This window comes from Arachis ipaensis, chromosome B6, assembly GCF_059453495.1.
Source record: "Arachis ipaensis isolate K30076 ecotype BB chromosome B6, ASM5945349v1, whole genome shotgun sequence".
NCBI classification, from domain to species: domain Eukaryota; kingdom Viridiplantae; phylum Streptophyta; class Magnoliopsida; order Fabales; family Fabaceae; genus Arachis; species Arachis ipaensis.
This window is the reverse complement of record NC_142441.1, coordinates 16,024,156-16,044,092: the sequence shown is the minus strand read 5'-3', so window position 1 is coordinate 16,044,092 and position 19,937 is coordinate 16,024,156. Positions and strand designations below refer to the sequence as shown.

Sequence of the window (19,937 nt, the reverse complement as noted above, 5' to 3'; positions counted from 1 at the left end):
AGCAAAAAGCATAGAAGCTAATGAATAATGACAGGAAATCATGGCTTGCTTCATATTGATAACATGAATCAGAAGGTTTATTATTTTGGATAAGGACTAGAAGTTGTTAGCATTTGTTTACAATAATACAAGGAATTTAGTTCTTTTATCATTGCATATTTTTTTGTTGGATGATTTCTTTTATCATTGCATATAGAATTAAAATGTGAAGTGGTTGAGACTTGAGACAAATAATCATGGCCACTGAAAAATAAAAATTCAAAATACGTCATTACAAATTTTTAAGCTTATCATGCATATGTGCTTCAGATGTTGTCAGTTCTATTTTTATACAACAAATCCAGATAAAAGAAAGAAAAAATTGATCGGAAACAATGATACTTAGTTTCAATTGAATTATAAACCAATCTATATATCAGAACAAACAACTAAATCCACAGAAACTAGGTCACGACCAAAAAAATGAATGGAATCAATAAATAAAATTTGGCTAGAATTTAGGGGTGTTCATGATTTGGTTAATCTAAAAACTAAACTAATTTTTTGGTTAATCAAAAATATAATCTTGGTTAATTAATCAAATTGGTTTTATATGATAAAATTGATTTTTAACCGGTTAATAAAATTTGAAACTAATTATTAAAATAAAAATCAATTTTAAAAGAATAATCGGTTTTTATATAAAAAACCGGTTTTAAATTAAAAAATCGACTTTACATAAAAAAATCGATTTTTATACTAAAAAACCGATTTTTACACTAAAAAACTGGTTTTTATACCAAAAAATTAGTTTTTATACCGAAAAATCGATTTTTACATAAAAATTAATTTTTTTACATAAAAAAAACCCAAGTTTTTACCCTTTTTTTTGAAATTTTTATCGATTCAATTTAAAAAGAAAAAATAAAATTTTAAACCATCCATATCCGAATTCCCTTCTATGAACTATATATGATCATCTTTATTTGTTTATTATTATTATATTATGGCAGTTGGTTTTTATTCTATAAAATTGATAGATTTCGGTGCCATTAATAGAAATACAAAATCGATTAAATTTTTTTTTCTGGTTGCCTACGGTATCCCCAACTCGACAGGCTAAAGACTAATCCGTCGCGGATCGGAGCTCCATTTAAGGGTCTACCGCTGGCCAATGAATTGCTGCATGGATTCGAACCCCCACACTTATTTAAGCGGACGAGTGAGTTGACCACTCGACCAACCCAAGTTGGTTACAAAATCGATTAAATAAAAACAGACGATGCCATGTAGTGTCAATTTAGTCGTCCATTTTTTTAATTTAAGAAACTAAAGAAATTTTTCTTGCAAATATAGTTGAAAGAGTAAGAACTGGATAATGAATACAATAACAACTAAAAGAAACTAAACCTGCGTGGTTATAAAACTGACAGCGAGCAAAGGCGTTGGCTATAAATAATTAGCTGTTTCTTCATTTTTTTGAAGATAGAAACTTCATTAGATTCTTCTCTGGTAATTGATTGATGGATTAGCTAGAATTAGCAAGTTGTCCTTGTTTAGATGATAGTCCACTCCGTAACAATCAAAGTGAATTTGGTTTTGTCAAAGTGAAGACTCGAAGAGGTAGAGGTCCGACGAACCATTGGCGAGAGGCAGAGGAGAATAACTGTTGACAGCAGCGAAAAGTAAATTTGGTTTTGTCGAAGAGGTTTTGTTGAAGAGGAGAAGAACTGTTGTCATTTTGAAATTAGGTTTTGATTTTAATTTGGTTTTAGTTTTGGTTAACCATATGATTTTTAAAATTGTTTTATTAAATTGGTTAACCAAAACGTGGTTATAGTTTTTTAACCGGTTAACTACATTTTGATTTTTTTATGAACACCCCTACTAGAACTAACCTAGGTCACAAAAGCTACGACGACGACAAGTTGATGGTTGACGTCAACAGGAACAGGGGAGAGGCTGCAGCTGGGTTCTTCGATTGTTGGCCTGTGAAGGAGAAAATGAGGAGATGAGAACATGGGGCTATAGATGCACTTGAAAACGGCGACTCACTTACCTGGCGGTGGCTACGCCGGCAGCGACGAGATGGCTGTTCTTTAACTAGTGATGCAGAGACTGCAACGAAGTCTTGGAAGAAGAATGAGAAGATGAAGGAGTCACAGCTGCTAAGAATGAAGCCCTGTTTACATAAAGGATAATGTTGGAATTAATGAATTAGAATGAGGTAATTTAGGTACAAATTGTTATTAAAATTTTCGTCTCTGTCCTCAAAATTTTCAGTCTCTAATGTCACCTTTGGAGGTATTGAAATACTGAAATTTTAGAGACGGAAATAGAAATTTAAGTACCAGTCTCTGACTTAACAAACATAATATTGAGTTTCAGCCTCTCTGATCTCTATCTCAATATCTCAAAACAAACGTTACCTAATGGAAAAAAGAACTAGCCAGAAAATTAAAGCCCTCCAAACAGATAATGGAGGAGTTCATGTCCACAACCTTCACTCAATTTCTCACCACTAATGGAATCAAACACAGACTAACTTGCTCTCATACTTACAACAGAACAGAATAGCCGAAAAAAAACATAGACACCTGATAGAAACCTCTCTAACTCTCTTAGCCCAAGCCTCACTGCCACTAAAATTCTGGGATGAAGCCATTCTCACAGCAACATTCCTCATCAACCACGTACCCACACCAAACCTCAACTTCAAGACACCTATAGAAGTTCTTTTTCAAACCAAACGTGACTACCAAATGTTGAAACCTTTGGCTGCACATGTTATCCACTCCTAAAACCATACAATGTTCACAAGTTCGATCACAGGTCACACAAATGCATCTTCTTTGGCTACAGCTCAGACCAAAAAGGATACAAATGTCTCTCTCCGTCAGGAAAAATTTTCATGTCTAAACATGTTCTTTTCAATGAACATGAATTTTTCTACCATCAACTATTTCCCAAACCTGACCACACACACTCAAATCAGCACACAAAAACCACCTTCGCACCAATTCAGCTAGCTAATCCACAACACCACAAGTCTCAAACACCACCTAATCAACCCAACATGCATCACTTATCTTCTAACACTAACAATTGCATATCTGATTCATTACTTTCATTGTCTGATTTTGCTAATTCATTATCTGTTCTAACTAATGATGCTTCTTCTGCCCATAGCATATCTAACAGTGCAGGTCCCGCACAGCAAAGCCCAGCTCATGCAGATTCTCTCACTACCATGCAACTCAACCAGTGCATAGAGGTAATCCAATGTAGACTAGAAGTAAAAGCGGCATTTTCAAACCAAAGATCTATACAACAATGTTAAAGTCAGATCCTAATTTCACTCAATCAATTCCAAATTCAGTGGCTGAAGCACTCTCTTCCCCTCACTAGAGATTGGCAATGGAAGAAGAATACTCAGCTCTCATGAGAAATCACATCTAGAAGTTAGTAGACCTTTCCCCAAACATTAATCCCATTGGTTGCAAATGGGTTTCTAGAATAAAGAGGCATCCTGATGGCAGCATTCAAAAATACAAAGCAAGACTTATAGCAAAAGGATTTCACCAAAAGCAAGGAATTGATTACAATCAGATATTTAGTCCAGTGGTTAGGCCCTATATAGTCAGAGTGATGCTAAGTGTAGCTCTATCAAAGGGTTGGAAGTTCCAGCAATTCGACTTCAATAACGCATTTCTCAATGTTGACTTACATGAAAACGTCTACATGCAGCAACTCGAAGGCTTCTCAAATGGAAATCTCATCAAATCTGCAAACTAGAGAGATCACTATACAGCCTCAAGCAAGCACTAAGAGCTTGGTTCACCAAACTCAGCACCACCCTCAACCAGTTTGGCTTCAAAAACACAAAATCCGACACCTCTTTCTTCACCAAATTCACTGATCATTCCTCAACCTACATACTAGTCTATGTTGACGACATCCTCATCAAAAGAAGTAACCAATCTGAAATCCAGCAACTAATTTCTCAACTCAACAACACTTTCTCTTTGGAGGACCTAGGCGAGATAAGCTACTTTTTGGGAATTGAGACTCGCAAACTAGCTGATGACACAGTGATGTTAAGCCAGATGAAGTACATCAAAGATCTGCTAAAAAAGGCCAACATGAGTGATGCAAGGCCCGTTCTAACTCCCATGAATTATGGCCTCAAACTCTTTGCATTTGGTGGCAGCACTTTTGAAAACCCAACCCTATACAGATCCATGGTGGGTGGACTGCAGTATGCAACCATTTCCAGACCTGAGATATCCTATGCAGTGAATAAGGTAGCACAATTCATGCACCAACCTCTCGACATTCACTAGAAAGCAGTAAAACGAATACTCTGGTACTTGGCAGGAAACGTTACATCATGGGCTAATGTTCAGAAAATCAGATGACTTTAGAATTTATGGGTTCTGTGATTCAAATTGGGAAAGCGATGTTGACGACACAAAATCCATCAATGGCTTTTGCATCTATCTGGGACCGAATCTAGTTTCTTGGGCAAGAAAGAAGCAAGTTGTTGTATCCAGAAGCAGCACTGAGGCTGAGTTATGAGGAATTGCAGATACATTGGCTGAAATTGTGTGGTTCCAAAACTTACTGAGCGAAGTTGAAGTGCCAACTGCAGTCAAACCAGTAATTCACTGCCATAATCAAAGCGCAGTGCTACTTGCAGCCAATCCCGGTCCTCCACAACAAAACAAAACACTCTGCCCTTGATCTGTTGAAGGTGTGTGAGGGAAGAGGTAAGCAAGTTCAGATTCAGAGCCAATGAAGAGAGTTTTCATTATGACTTCTCTCAAGAAATGTTTTCAGTAACTGCTACAGTAACAAACTACATATGTATATATACTACGCTAACCTGCACTAACCAAACTAGGGAGAACTAACTAAGGCTAACTCTTTATAAATACAACAGCAGTATATATGTAGTATATATGTTATATCAGGTAATACCCTCCCTCAAGCTGGGAGGGTTGGACACAAAAATATCCAACAACCCAAGCTTGCTACACAATGTGTTGAACGGTCCTGGTGCCAGAGGCTTAGTCATGATGTCTGCCACTTGTTCATGTGTAGAAATTGGTAAAAGATGAATTAAGCCTTCTTGCAATTTATCCCTCACAATGTGACAATCAGCCTCAATATGCTTTGTACGCTCGTGAAATACTGGGTTAGTAGCAATATAAATGGCAGATTTACTGTCACAGTACAAATTTACAGGTTTACCAAGAGGTGCTCCTAAGTCTTTCAACACATAACTAAGCCATTGAGCTTCTCTGGTGGCCAGTGCAAGAGCCCGATACTCTGCCTCAGAGGAAGAAGCTGCGACGGTTACTTGCTTCTTGCTCTTCCAAGTGACAAGGGAGGAACCCACATAGAAGCAATAGGCTGAAACTGATCGTCGCGAGTCGGGGCATCCAGCCCAGTCAGAATCAGAAAATCCAGTGAGAGATAGATCGGAATTGGCCGAGAAGAATAGCCCCGCTGCTGGAGAGTTCTTTATGTACCTGAGGATCCTATGTGCCGCTTGCAAGTGATTAGTTGTGGGACAATCCAAGAATTGGCTGAGCTTGCCAATTGCAAAGCTTATATCCGGCCTTGTGTTTGAGAGATACAACAGTTTCCCAATGATTTTCCTATAATCGGAGGAATCAGGCAGACTATCTCCATCATCCTTGCTCAATTTTGCCCCATAGTCCATGGGAGTGAAGGCAGGCTTACAATGCTCAAAGCCAGTGTCCCGCAAGAGATCTAGAACATATTTTCGCTGATATAAAGCTATGCCTTTTGAAGACCTAGCAACCTCTAAACCAAGGAAGAACTTGAGATCACCTATGTCCTTAATCCGAAATCTGTCATGCAAAGTCTGTTTCACCCTTTCAATTTCAAACAAATCGTCCCCTGCCAACACTAAATCATCAACATAAACCAAAATGACTGTAAAGCCAGTACTTTGGGATTTAGTAAACATGCTGTAATCAGATTTACATTGATTATATCCTAACTCTAGCAAAACAGATTTCAGTTTGAAGTTCCATTGTCTACTAGCCTGTTTAAGCCCATATAGAGACTTTTCAAGCTTGCAAACCTGACCCGGAGCTATCGCAAGACCTTCGGGGGGTTTCATGTACACTTCCTCATCAAGCTCACCATGCAGAAAGGCAGTATTAACATCAATTTGCTTCAAATGCCATCCCTTGACAGCAGCCAGTGCCAAAACAACCCGCAGTGTTCCTAGCTTGATAACGGGACTAAACGTGTCTTTATAGTCAATTCCGGGGACTTGAGTGAACCCCTTTGCCACGAGACGAGCCTTATGTCGCTCAACACTACCATCAGGGTGATATTTGACCTTAAAGATCCACTTACAGCCAATCGCCTTCTTACCACTCGGAAGGGAAGTCAATGTCCAGGTTTTGTTCTCATTCAGAGCATCCAATTCAGCTCGGATGGCCTCTCGCCAACAAGGTTCAAGTATGGCATCTTCATAGCATTTAGGCTCAATGTTCAAGATAGCTAATGAGTATGCACTATGCATGGGTGAAAGAGATTTGTATGATAAAAACTTTGAGATGTGATATCGTTGATTGGAAGAAGTTTCTCTGTTGTGATTATTAGTAATATTCATGCATTTGTAATCCTTTAAGTATGCTGGTGGTTTACTAATGCGTGATGATCTTCTCGGTGTGGGGTGAGAAGATGGTGGTACATTATGATGTTGAATGTTTGAGTGAGTGGATTGTGCATGTACTGCTGGACTCGAGGATTCAATATCTGTGGGCTGTGTGGCAGTGTGTATGTGTGGTGTAGGTTGACTAGTGTGGAGTGGATTGGAAGCAGGGGTGTGCAGATCGGTTATGTGGTGGTCAAACAAATCATAATCATGCATGACGTGGGGTGTATTACGTTGCTGAAAAACTGGTTCTTGGGGAGAATCAATAGGCAACTGAGATGAAGCATTATATGGAAAATGATTTTCATAGAATTTGACATCTCGAGATACAAAAATTTCTTTTGAAATCAGATCAAGAAGCACATAACCTTTGGTACCCTCCCTAAAACCGAGGTGAACACATTTTCTTGAACGAGGGTCTAATTTTGTTCTGCTATTCTTGATCGTGCTTGCATATGCTAAACAACCAAATACTCTAAGGTGAGAGATATGGGGGAGTGATTTATGCAGTACTTCAAACGGAGATTTTTCATGTAAACGAGGTGTGGGAATTCGGTTTATCAAATAGACTGCGTGGATCACTCCAAAACTCCAATAACACTTAGGTATTTGGGCGTGGAACATAATGGCCCTTGCCACAGCCAAAATGTGTTGATGCTTTCGTTCAACAACACCATTTTGCTGTGGCGTCTCAATGCATGACCTTTGGTGCAAAATTCCAAATGAAGCATAAAAGGTTGGCATTAAAAATTCAGGACCATTGTCAGTCCGAATAATTTTTACAGATTTTTCAAATTGGTTTTTGACAAGTTTAACAAAATTTTGCACCAAAGATGCTGCTTCAGCCTTAGACTTCATCAAATTTATCCAAGTAAATCTGGACTTGTCGTCCACTATAGTGAGAAAATATCTATGGCCACCAATAGACGAAACAGCAAGTGGTCCCCAAATATCAATGTGAATCAAATCAAAATTATTATCAAAAACAGTATCACTTTGAGAAAAAGGCAATCTTCTTTGTTTTCCTAATTGACAAGAGTCACAAGGATGTTCATTTATTGTACAATCAATGAAATTGAAAGTTTGCTTCATAACAGCTAGTCTATTATGAGGAATATGACCTAATCTATCATGCCATAAATGCTGCATATGTGCTCTTTGTGTGGGTGCTGTGATATGGTGTGTAGTATGGTGTTCGCCAAGAGGGGCAGTGCTGTGCTTATTTAGTATGTATAGACCATCAACAGAGTTAGCAATACCAATCATCTTCTCTGTGTGTTTGTCCTGTATCTCACAGTTTATATCAGAAAAAGTCATTTTACAATGCAATGATGCAGTTAGCTTCGACACTGATATGAGTTTAAAATTGAAGGAAGGAATGTACAATGCATTGGTAAGATAAAGATTTTCTGAAAACTTAATGGTTCCCACGATGCAGCTCACAGTGGAAGTACCATTAGGGAGTTTGACAATGATCGGATCAATTTTAAATGTTTCAGAAAAATCCCTGAGGCAATATGACACATGGTCAGTGGCACCAGTGTCTATTACCCAAGGTTTATACTTTTGTATGCAAACATTAAGAGCCTTTATGTCCAATTACAACCTTAATTGCTGTCCTCTTCCTTGTTTTCAATTCACCAGTGGAGGAGGAGTAATGCTCTTCAACTTTCTTTGGCATCACGATAGAGAGCACTCCATGAGATAACTTTGCACTGATTTCATTCACATTTGTGTCTTTTGGAAGCCTAATTTCTTTGTGAAAACGGCTCCATTTGTTGTTGGATGAATCTAGAGGCCTTTCTCCAAAGATAGTTAGCAATCCTTTGTTGTTTGTTTGAACCTTAAGTTGCTCCTTCTTGAAACCTGCAAAAAATTATTCAGAAGAAAACATGACATGTTATTATATATTTTAATAGAGACTTATGATACTCTTCTAAAAAAAAAAAAAAAAAAAAAAAAAAAAATATTACCTGATATAACATATATACTACATATATACTGCTGTTGTATTTATAAAGAGTTAGCCTTAGATGAGGAGGAAGTCCGTGTTTCTTGTAACACGTATCTACTGTGTGTCCAATTTTGTCACAAAACGAACACTGCATCCTTGTTCTGCCTCCTCTGCCCCTCCCCCCAGCTTGAAACCTGCCTCCCCTACCTCTTCCTCTCCCTCTGCCTTGAGAAGGCATAGCAGTGTTCAAGGAATTGGTAGGTGCCGCCAAAATTTGAATGTCTGAGGTAGTTTCAAGGCTGAGGAACTGTCTCTCTTGTTGAGTAAGCTTGGAGAGCACCACATTCAGACTCGGCAACTTGTCCAAGAGCATGATCTGAGACCGCACGGTAGAATATTGCTCATTCAATCCTCTCAAAAACTTCACAATTCTGTCTTCCTCCCTTTGACTTCTAATTACTCCTAGATCACATTGACACATGATACCACATTCACATGATGGTATTTGCCGAAAATTGTCAATTTCTTCCCAAATTGTTTTGAGTTTCGTGTAGTAGGATGTCACATCTAATTCGCCTTGTCTTAATGTGTATAGTTCTTCATATAATTCACCAACACGGTACCTATCCCCTTGATAATAGCGTTGCTTCAGATCAAGCCACAAATCACTAGCAAGATTGTTCCATGTTACACTTTGACGAATATCTGGACTAAGTGAAAGATTTATCCAGCCAATTACATAAGTGTTACACCTTTCCCATATTTCAAACAATGGATCTGTGCTCTCTGGTTTTGTGATGCTTCCATCAACGAATTTTATTTTATTCTTTGATTTGAGTGCTCTCCACATTTCTCTACTCCATGTACTATAGTTCTGACCAGTAAGAACAACAGTAGTTATGGGGATACCTGGGTTTTCTGATGGGTGAAGAAAATAGGCATTTGTTGGATCTTGAACTGGATTACTGGTTTTCGCGATGTGCGCTTGAATCGCTGATATCTGACTCAGAAATGATGCTATCTGATTCATATCCATGGTTCTTGGACCACCTGTCGAGCCTTCCAAACTTGAATCTGCCATTTCCGGCACAACTTCAATGAATTTCAATGATGAGAATTCAGACCTTCTTCCCTTGATCTCGTTGATCGGAGTTGTTACCTCACTCTTTGATGAACATACGAGGAGACTAACACACTCTCATCAAACACTGTCGTGAGAGTCCAAGAGAAGAGAAGAAAAGAAATTTAGAGGAGGAAGGGATAAATCTGAGAACTCAAATCGAGAGGGGAGAAATTAGGTCAGAGAAATTAGGAATTGAAAAAAAAAAATTATTGATGTGAGAATACGAACGATTGTGGTGAATCGAGAAATTAGGTCAAAAACGATGTCGAAGTGAGAAGTGAAAGAACTATTGAATGGAGAAATTGAAACAGGAGATTAAAAAGGGAATGGATTCATTATCAATTTTCTAGTCACAAAGATCAAAAATCAAGTTGTTCCCTCTTCAATCATGGCTTCCACGCTCACCGCACCATGTTGAAGGTGTGTGAGGGAAGAGGTAAGCAAGTTCAGATTCAGAGCCAATGAAGAGAGTTTTCATTATGACTTCTCTCAAGAAATGTTTTCAGTAACTGCTACAGTAACAAACTACATATGTATATATACTACGCTAACCTGCACTAACCAAACTAGGGAGAACTAACTAAGGCTAACTCTTTATAAATACAACAGCAGTATATATGTAGTATATATGTTATATCAGGTAATATGATCAATCCTTTATGCAAGACTACATTGCAAATAATGAAGCTTATGTAGTACATATTCCAGCCATGGACCAGGTAGCTGACACACTCACAAAGCCATTATCAGCTCCTGCATTTCTGAAGTTCAGAGAAAAATTAAGAGTCACAAAAGAAGAGCCCCTTGGTTTAAGGGAGGATGTTAGGACTATGGCTAGTAGTGCAGTTGTTGGAAACTGCTAGAAGAAGAGTGAAAGTTCCCAAATACAGTTAGTTTTTCTGTTATGTTGACTCAGCATTAGTTTGTTACTTTCTCTCTCTGATCCCACCATATTAACCCACCACTATACAGTATAATTTCGTTGCTTCAGTTCATAATGCTAGAACCTTCTCTTCCTTCTCTTCTTCTCTCATCTTTTCTGTTTTCTCTCTAACTCTCATCCCTGTATTTAACTTTCTTCATTGCTTCTAATACCTTTCACATAGGATGTTAAATTGTGCTCAACGATTTAGGAATACGTAGTTATAAAACACAACATCGTCCCACCATTAGTATTGCAAAGAGTGTCTAAAATCATTCTGAACTTCCACGATTTACCGTTGTTAAATTTTCTTCCTGTATTCTCGAGAGCTCCGTGGAAGGATTTCATAAACGACAATAAAAAAAAAATGTGATAGTGACGGATGAATCGGAACGTCTATGCTGATTAAATGACATTGCTCACATTACAGAATATATAAATAAAGAAGTTAGTGCAAAAGTTTTGATAGATTTCTTCGATAAGTATATAAGTAATTTTATTTTTTTTTTTACTTTTACCTTATGAAAAGTTATAGCATTAATTTGGTGTAATTTTCAAAATTAACTTGTAACTTTTTAAAAAATTATTTAAGTGTTTATGGAAAAATTAAAAAAAGTGACTTCTCTAGTTCTTTTATAATAAAAAAATATTTATTATTCTTCTTTTAAAATAAGTACTTTTATAACTAAAAAACTAAATACAAAATAACTTATTTATAAGCTACTTTTAATATAAGTTTTTATGTTAAAAAAAATTTAATTAATTTGTTTACTCAAATTCACCGTTAATAAATTTTATATTAGATTAAAAATAAGTTGATTTTGAAATAGTTTTAGAATGATAGTAATAGTATTGATTAGATCCAATGGCAATAGATAAAGGCTAGATTAGAATACAGACAAATTACATTATTAAATCAATTGAGACTCAAAATTACACGATAACAACAATTAAAATTTGCTTACATTGTGTGCAACTTTTTTTTCTTGTTAACTCTTTTTTAGCTATTTAATTGATTATTGTAGTTTATTTTATTTGTATTTTAAAAAAAAAACTAAGATCTTTATAAAAAAATGTGAAAATAATAACTGTAATAATTAATTAAATAGCATGTCCACTATCTACCATTTTTAATTGATCATTGTAGGTAGTATATTTACTATCTACTTATCACTCATTTAAAATTACATGTAAAGAAAATTAATGATCAATTAAATTTCTGTTTTTGATAATGTCATTTTTTATATAATTTTTTTGCATTACATTTTGTATAAATTTATTAAAAAATGGAATTATAAAAATAAAAATGACGTTATTATTTCTTATAAATAAATTATTTTTTTATTTTACAATAAAAAAAACATGTGAATACCAAGATAACAAAATACATTAAGGCTTTATAAAATAAATAAATTGAAATAAGTATATAACCATAAAAAAATTACATTTAGACTTTATGGTAGAAAAGAAACTAAAACGAATACATAAATCATAAAAAAAAACTTATGCCTTTATTTTTGTTTGAGGATAATATTTATAGCATAAACAACCATCATTCATTGCAGTTTATGCTTTTATTTTTCTTACTCATAAACCACTATGATGACTTGCAGTATTTTTGCTTCCTCATTCTCTTTTTATAAACTGCTATAATTTTAGTGGTTTATGTTTTGCATAATGTTATACATAAACTGTGATGACCTAAGACGGATTACATATAAAAAGTTAAAATGCTATAACTCATAGCGATTTATATAAAAAAAATTAGGAAAGTATGAGAAGCCCAATGAAATATTTGTATAATGTGTATAATGGAGGTTTAGGGAGTATTAGAAATATAACCATTAGTGTTATTTTTTTTCATTAGCTGAAATTTTTGGGATGAGTGGTATCATGACATGGTATTAGAACTTTAGATCCGAAAGGTCAAGAGTTCGATCTTTGGTGAACCCAAAACTCAAAAAAATTATACACGCATATAAACAAATCTCAATTGTTGTAATTATGTAATTTTAAGTCTCAATTGATTTAATAATATAATTTGCCCCTAAAACATATGGTATGTTATATGATTTCGAAATTTATTTACAATGTGTTATCCTCGTGAAATTTAGTTGATGTTATTTTAAAGGAGAATTATAGCGCAAGGATGTAAAGATAAAGATATTTCTTTTGGTTTGATGTGAAGGTGACACTTGCATCTATGCTGATAGTTGGGGAAGCAGTTTGCAAAGCTTGCAAGGTTGGTTTACAATGGCTCTATATTGTAGCTAAGCTAGTGGAAGATGATTCAAGGTTAGTATAATTATGAGCGATATCATGTGTTAAAATTGCATGTGGACATAGATAGAAATATTCATGAACAGAGAAGTCAAGAAGAACTTGAGCAATGAACTTGCATTGAATAAAAAGTCTCAAGCAAATATAAATATAATTACTGCTATTTATATCTGCATTACTTTAACAAATATACAAATTTACACTGACTAATAATACACCTTAGCACATCCAATTATTTTTTATTGTAACAACTTTTTACAAAGGGATAAAATAACAACTTCTACTGACCATGCTAACAAACTAGTAAATAAATAAAATGCTAGCAAGAATAATATTAAGTAACACCCTCCCGTAAGTTTGGCGTATTGGGAGTGAAGAGATCCAATAATCCAAACTTAGAGTAAACTGTGGTGAAGAGTCTAGGAACAAGAGGTTTAGTGAGTATGTCTGCTGCTTGATTAAAAGTGGAGATAGGAAGAAGATGAATTAGACGTTCTTATAACTTGTCATGCACTATATGACAATCAGTTTCAATGTGTTTCGTGAGCTCATGAAACACTGAATTTGTGGCAATATAAATGGCTGAGTTACTGTCACAGTATAGATTGACAAGTTTGTGAATTAGAACACCAAGATATGTAAGAACAAAACTAAGTCATTGTGCTTCTCGAGTTGCTAGTGCTAGAGCTCTATATTCAGCTTCCGATGAAGAGGCTGCAATCGTCACTTGCTTCTTGCTTTTTCAAGTGACTAAGGACGGACCCAAGAAGAAGCAATATGCAGACACTGGTCTACGTGAGTTTGGGCATCTTGCCCAATCCGAATCAGAAAAGCCTGTGAGTTCCAAATTGGAGTCTGCAGAAAAAAAAAACAATTCAGTGGCAGGAGATCTTTTGATGTAACGCAGCACCCTGTGAGCAGCTTTTAGATGTTCATTAGTAGCACAATCTAGGAATTGGCTCAACTTTCTAATAGCATAACTTATGTCAGGCCTGGTGTTGGAAAGATACAAGAGCTTTCCTATGACCCTTCGATATGGAGTGGAGTTAGTGAGCAACTCTCTTGTGGCTTTCCCCAGCTTAACTCCATAATCGATGGGTATGGTAATTGGTTTGCAGTTTTCAAACCCGATTTCTTTAAGTAAGTCCAAGGCATACTTGCGTTAGTACAAAGCAATTCCATTTTTAGATTTTGCTACCTCTAAACCAAGGAAATATTTCAAATCTCCTATATCCTTGATCTTGAATCTGTCATGAAGGACACTTTTGACGTTTTCAATTTTATTTAAATCATCTCCTGCCAGCACTAAGTCATCTACATATACTAGGATAGTTGTGAATCTAAGTGCAGTAGTCTTAGTGAACAAACTATAATCTGACTTGCATTGAGTGCAATTGAGCTCAAGAAGAACAGATTTCAATTTACAATTCCATTGCCTACTAGCTTGCTTTAATCCATAAAGAGATTTTTCAAGCTTCAAACTGATCCAGCTTTTGCATTTAAACCAGGAGGGACTTTCATGTATACTTCCTCATCAAGTTCACCATGTAAAAAGGCTATATTGATGTCAATTTGTTTCAGGTATCATCCCTTCACAGCTGCAATAGCCAAGACTACTCTTAAAGTTTCTAACTTTATCACAGGACTGAGAGTATCTTTGTAGTCCACACCTGCCACTTGTGCGTACCTTTTTGCAACAAGGCGAGCTTTGTGTCTTTCCACTGAGCCATCTGAACGATATTTCATACGAAATACCCATTTACATCCAATTGGTCTTTTACCACCTGGCAAGGAAGTTATCCTCCATATTTTGGTTTCTTCCAAAGTAAGAAGTTCAGCTTTAATAGCATCTTGCCAACACTTTTGTGTGACTGGCCGGCTGACTGCATCTTCATAACATTTTGGCTTTGGATTTTGTATAGCTAGGGAGAATGCAAAATGCATGGGAAAAAATCTGCTATATGACAAAAACATTGGAGATAGGATACCTTTGAGTGTACTGCTGTGATTTTGATTGTGATGTTGATGGTTGGACATTCATAATCCTGCAAATATCCAGGTGCCCTTTCCGTACATCAACAGTTTCATGCAAGTCAGAATTCTCAGTGGAAGTAATTTCTCTAATTTTAGTTTTTAAATGTGATGCAGATTCAGATGCAGATTTAATTAAAGATGAAGGTTCAGATTCCAAATGGTCATGAATTTTTGGGTAAGATAAAATGTCTTCACTTTCATTTGAATCATATAATTCATCATCATTTTGATTTTGTGCATCAGAGGAACTATTATTATTATTGTCTAAAAAATGAATTTTAGTTCCTTCTAAAAAATTGTAATCAAAATGATCAGAGGCATTAGAATTATTAGGAGTCAAATTTGTGGAAATTAAAGCGTTCTCAGTATGTGAATCATCTGCATGACAGTAAGAAAAACAATTTTCATAAAATTTTACATCTCGAGACAAGAAAAGTTCTCGAGTTTGTAAATCAAAAAGTAAATAGCCCTTTGTTCCCTCCCCGAATCCAAGATGCAAGCATCTTCTTGCTCTTGGATCCAATTTGGTCCTATGTCTTGTTAGGCTTGTAGCATATGCTAAACACCCGAAAACTTTAAGAACATAAATATCTGAAAAAGTTTGATACAGAATCTAGTAGGGTGAATGATTATTTAGAAAAGAAGTTGATAATCGATTTATTAGGTAAATAGCATGTCCAACACCATAATTCCAAAAGGTTTTAGGCAAGTGTGCGTAAAACATAATAGTCCTAGCCATAGCGAGAATGTGTTGATGTTTGCGTTCAACAACACCATTCTGCTGTGGTGTTTCAATATAGGTTCTTTGATGTACAATGCCATTAAAGGTATAAAAAGTGGGCATTAAAAACTCAGGGTCATTATCTGTTCTAATTGTTTTTACTACTACAGCAAATTGAGTTTTAGCAAAGACAATGAAATTTTTGACTAATTATAAAGCCTCTCCTTTATTCTTCATGAATAAAACCCAAGTAAAACGAGAATTATCATCAAGAATTTTGGCATCCAAGGCAATGTCAAAATTAAAGGGTTGTCTCTCTTGCTGAGTGATCATGGACAGAATCTTGTTCATGCTAGAAAGATCTTCCATTAACATTACTTGAGATTTAACAGTAGAATATTGCTCTCCAAGTCCTCTAAGAAATTTTGTGACTCTATCCTCTTCTCTTTGAAGCCTAACAATTCCTAGTCCACACTCACATTTCACACAGTCACATCCAGGTATTGTCCTAAAATCATCAATCTCTTCCCAAAGATTTTTAAGTTTAGCAAAGTAGGCAGTAACAGACATATCTCCTTGTTTTAGTGCATATATTTTTTCATTCAACTCAAACATTCTAAACCTATCACCTTTATAGTAACGATGCTTAAGATCATTCCATAGTTCATAACCGACATTATTCTAGAGAACATTCTGATAGATGTCTGGACTAAGTGACAAATTTATCCAAGCAACTACATATGTGTTGCATCTTTGCCATGCCTTAAAATTTGAATCAGTCTTCTCAGGTTTAATAATAGAGCCATCCACAAATTCAAATTTATTTTTAGAGTAGAGAGCATTAATCATAGCTTTGCTCCATGCACTGTAATTAGAACCAGTAAGAGTCACATTAGTGATAGATATACCTGGATTTTCATATGGAAGTATGTAATAGGGGATGGAGAGATATTGATTTGGATTTGTCTTGTTGATATGGCTTTGGATCTATGCAATTTTACTGAAGAATGCTGCAAATTGCTGCATATCCATGGCAGGAACGCCTCCTCCAAATCCACTCCTTTGATCTGATTTTTTCTCCATAACTGTGAATTTTCAGTGATGAACTCGCAACCTTTCTCTCTTAATCTCGTTGACCGAAAACTTATTATTTCAATTCTATGAATAAAAAATGAAATAACGAAACTCTCATCAAACTCTATCGTGTGAGTTTAAGAGAGAAGAAGAAGAAATGTATGAGAAAGAAAATAAAATCTGAGGAAGAGAGATAAAGGAGATTGAGACGAATGATGAAAGGGAATCGAAGAATCAAAGAAAAAGGTGCCTCAATTGTGAAGCTGGACTAGTCATCATTCTCAATTCATGTTAGATCATCGTAAATTTTGAGAGCAAGTAGCTCATTCTTCAATCAGTATTCTCAATGTTTTTCCATCCACGCCAAAGTTCTGAAAATCGAACTGGACCGACCGGTTCGACCGGATTAATCGAAAATCGGTCTTCTAACTAGTTCGGTTGATGGTTAAAACCGGCCTGCAAAAAATCGGTAAAAAAATCGGTCAAATCAGTGAACTGAATGAACCGATTCAATTTTTAAAACACCGATTTGCTTCCCTCACATCAAAACGGCGTCGTTTTGATCCCTTACAGAAATAAGTAAATAAATAAATAAATAAATAAATAAAAGATACACGAACAGAAGGCCCCTTCCTCTCCCTTCTCTCTCAGTCTTACCAAAATTATCCTAATTTTTGAAACTCTATCAGAGCAAACAAGGAAGCCACGCCCCCCACCATTAACCCCACCACTATCGCCTCCATCTTCTCCGTCGTCATCATCATCCTCATCATCGCCTCCATCTTCTTCTATCAGAGCCTCTTCTTACTCTCATTCTAATTCTTTACTGTGAGCTTCTTCATCCTACTCTTCTCAACAAAATTTTCAATACTCGGAATCTACCAACAAAATCCTCCTTTAATTTTTCCTTTCTCTTCGCTTTGTTCCCTCCCTCGCCCACCGTGCTGCAGCATCGGCGTTTCTGTTTCTAGGGTTTTGTCAAAATAATTTTGTCAACAGGCTAGTACCACTAACAACACGCTTTCCTCGATCAAAGAATTTTAGAATCGTTGGATTTGAATGGCAAGGACTATCTTGATGAGATCTTTGGTAGAGAGTCTTACCCTGTTAAATCCACTCTCTGCACTTGAAGTTGTGCCTATGTATCACTAGCCATTCTGCAGGAGCAGTTTTATATAGTTACGGAACCTGGAATAATATAATATTTATGATTATGAGTATGCTTGCTTCGGTTTATGTTTGTTTATTTTATTAATTTTACTGATTCTGAGTGAATGAAATCTAAATATGAGTTGTTGTTTTTTTTTTGTTTGTTACTGATTAGTCACAATTAATTCGTTTCTAAGTTTTTTTCAAGTACTCTTCTTTTCTTTGTTTCCTGAAACTCTAAAAATTTATTTCTACATAATTAGTTTGCTGGGCTTGGATTCTGAGTATTTGTTTTGAGAATTGTTGCTGATCATCTCGTAAGAACTTATTAGAAGTTAATTAAAAAATTTTTATTTCAAATTTTATTTAAAAATAATTAAATTTTTAAAGATTTTATTGAATATTTAATTAAATCGGTTCAATCACAGTTGAACCATTAAACTATTGAACCGATCACTTGACTAATTCAATGACCGGTTCGATTCTCACAACCTTGATCCACGCTCACCGCACCATGTTAAAATTGCATGTAGACATGGAGAGAAACATTCAGGAACAAGGAAACCAAGAAGAACTTGAGCAATAAACTTGCATTGAATGAAAAGTCTCAAACAACTACAAATCTAATTAGTGCTATTTATATCTACACTAACAGATTTATAAATTTACACTGAATAATAATATACCTCACCACAACTAATTATTCCTTATTGTAACAACTTCCTACAAAGGGATAAAATAATAATTTTTACTAACCATGCTAACAAACTAATAAATAAATAAAATGATGGCAAGAATAATATTAACATCATGAATGAACTTATTATTGTTGGGCCATTGTTTCATTCTTGAAATATTATGAGTGGGTAGTGAATTGTTTGACTTCTTAGGATATTTTTATATAGTAGACTGTTACCCGAATAAAAAAAAAGAAATTGGATGATAAATTTAACACTTGTCATTTCAATGTTGGGGATCAACTGCAAAAATTAAGTAGCTACTTTGTTGAGGTGGTATTTGTTAGAGAATCATTAGAGAATCATTAGAATCATTTTAGATTAGTTAGTATCGTTTATATTTATATAGTATATCTATGTATTAATTGTAGAATTCTATGCATTTATTACTTTGATTCTTCTGGCACCTATATATACCCATTGTATATTGTATTCTTGATCAACCTAAATAATACACAAAACACTTTCTTTAGTTTAGTCTCTTATTTCTAACATGATATCAGAGCCATGGTATCCTCCTTGAAGAGGATAGGTTATTTTCCTTGCGATGAAATTACCGTAGTTTTTGCATTTTTTTTTTCTATGACATTCTTTTTTTCCTTTTGTCACTCCTTTGATGCTTTTTTACCTTACCGACTAGCTTATTTTCTCTGTCTTGTATTTTTTCGAGTCGAATGATCAAACACCATTGTCATCCGCTGCTTACCTATTCTCATGAAGAAATCATATAGTTTTCGCTCTCTTTCGGCAGTTCCATCTGCGTTTTCTCGTGGCAGTTCCGTCTGCGCTTCCTTCAGACAAGTGGCAGTTCATGTACTTAAAATAATAATTTTTACTAACCATGCTAACAAACTAATAAATAAATAAAATGATGGCAAGAATAATATTAACATCATGAATGAACTTATTATTGTTGGGTCATTGTTTCATTCTTGAAATATTATGAGTGGGTAGTGAGTTGTTTGATTCCTTAGGATATTTTTATATAGTAGACTGTTACCCGAATAAAAAAAAAAAAGAAATTGGATGATATCCTTAACTGTTATCCGACCAGACATTGCCTATCCAGTTCATGTACTTAGCCAGTTCTTGTAGCTCCTCGTACTACTCACTATGCGGCAGTTCTTCGCATTATTCGCTACATCAAAGGCACTTTATTTCATGGCCTTTATTTTTCTGCCCATTCTTCTTTGTCCCTTCAGGCATATTCCGATGCTGATTGGGCTGGTGATCCCACTGATCGTCGTTCTACTACTGGTTACTG

The 19,937-nt window shown here is 35.4% G+C and overlaps 1 protein-coding gene across 1 annotated transcript; it reads right to left on the bottom strand.

Annotated features, from left to right (window-relative positions):
- Positions 1–1,877: 1,877 nt before the first annotated feature.
- Positions 1,878–9,714, bottom strand: LOC148554716 (uncharacterized). Its single transcript, XM_088490451.1, has 3 exons — positions 8,682–9,714; positions 8,273–8,545; positions 1,878–1,906 (listed from the first exon to the last, which is right to left on the bottom strand). The coding sequence occupies exons 1-3, from the start codon at positions 9,712–9,714 to the stop codon at positions 1,878–1,880; spliced, it is 1,335 nt and encodes a 444-aa protein (XP_088346577.1).
- Positions 9,715–19,937: the final 10,223 nt, after the last annotated feature.

Coding starts and splice junctions, on each gene's coding strand:
- LOC148554716 (XM_088490451.1), bottom strand. CDS start 9,714: ATGGCAGATTCAAGTTTGGAAGGCTCGACAGGTGGTCCAAGAACCATG. Junction 8,546..8,681: donor TCTTTATAAATACAACAGCA/GTATATATGTAG, acceptor AATTTTTTGCAG/GTTTCAAGAAGGAGCAACTT. Junction 1,907..8,272: donor AATTAAGGTTGTAATTGGAC/ATAAAGGCTCTT, acceptor TCAACCATCAAC/TTGTCGTCGTCGTAGCTTTT.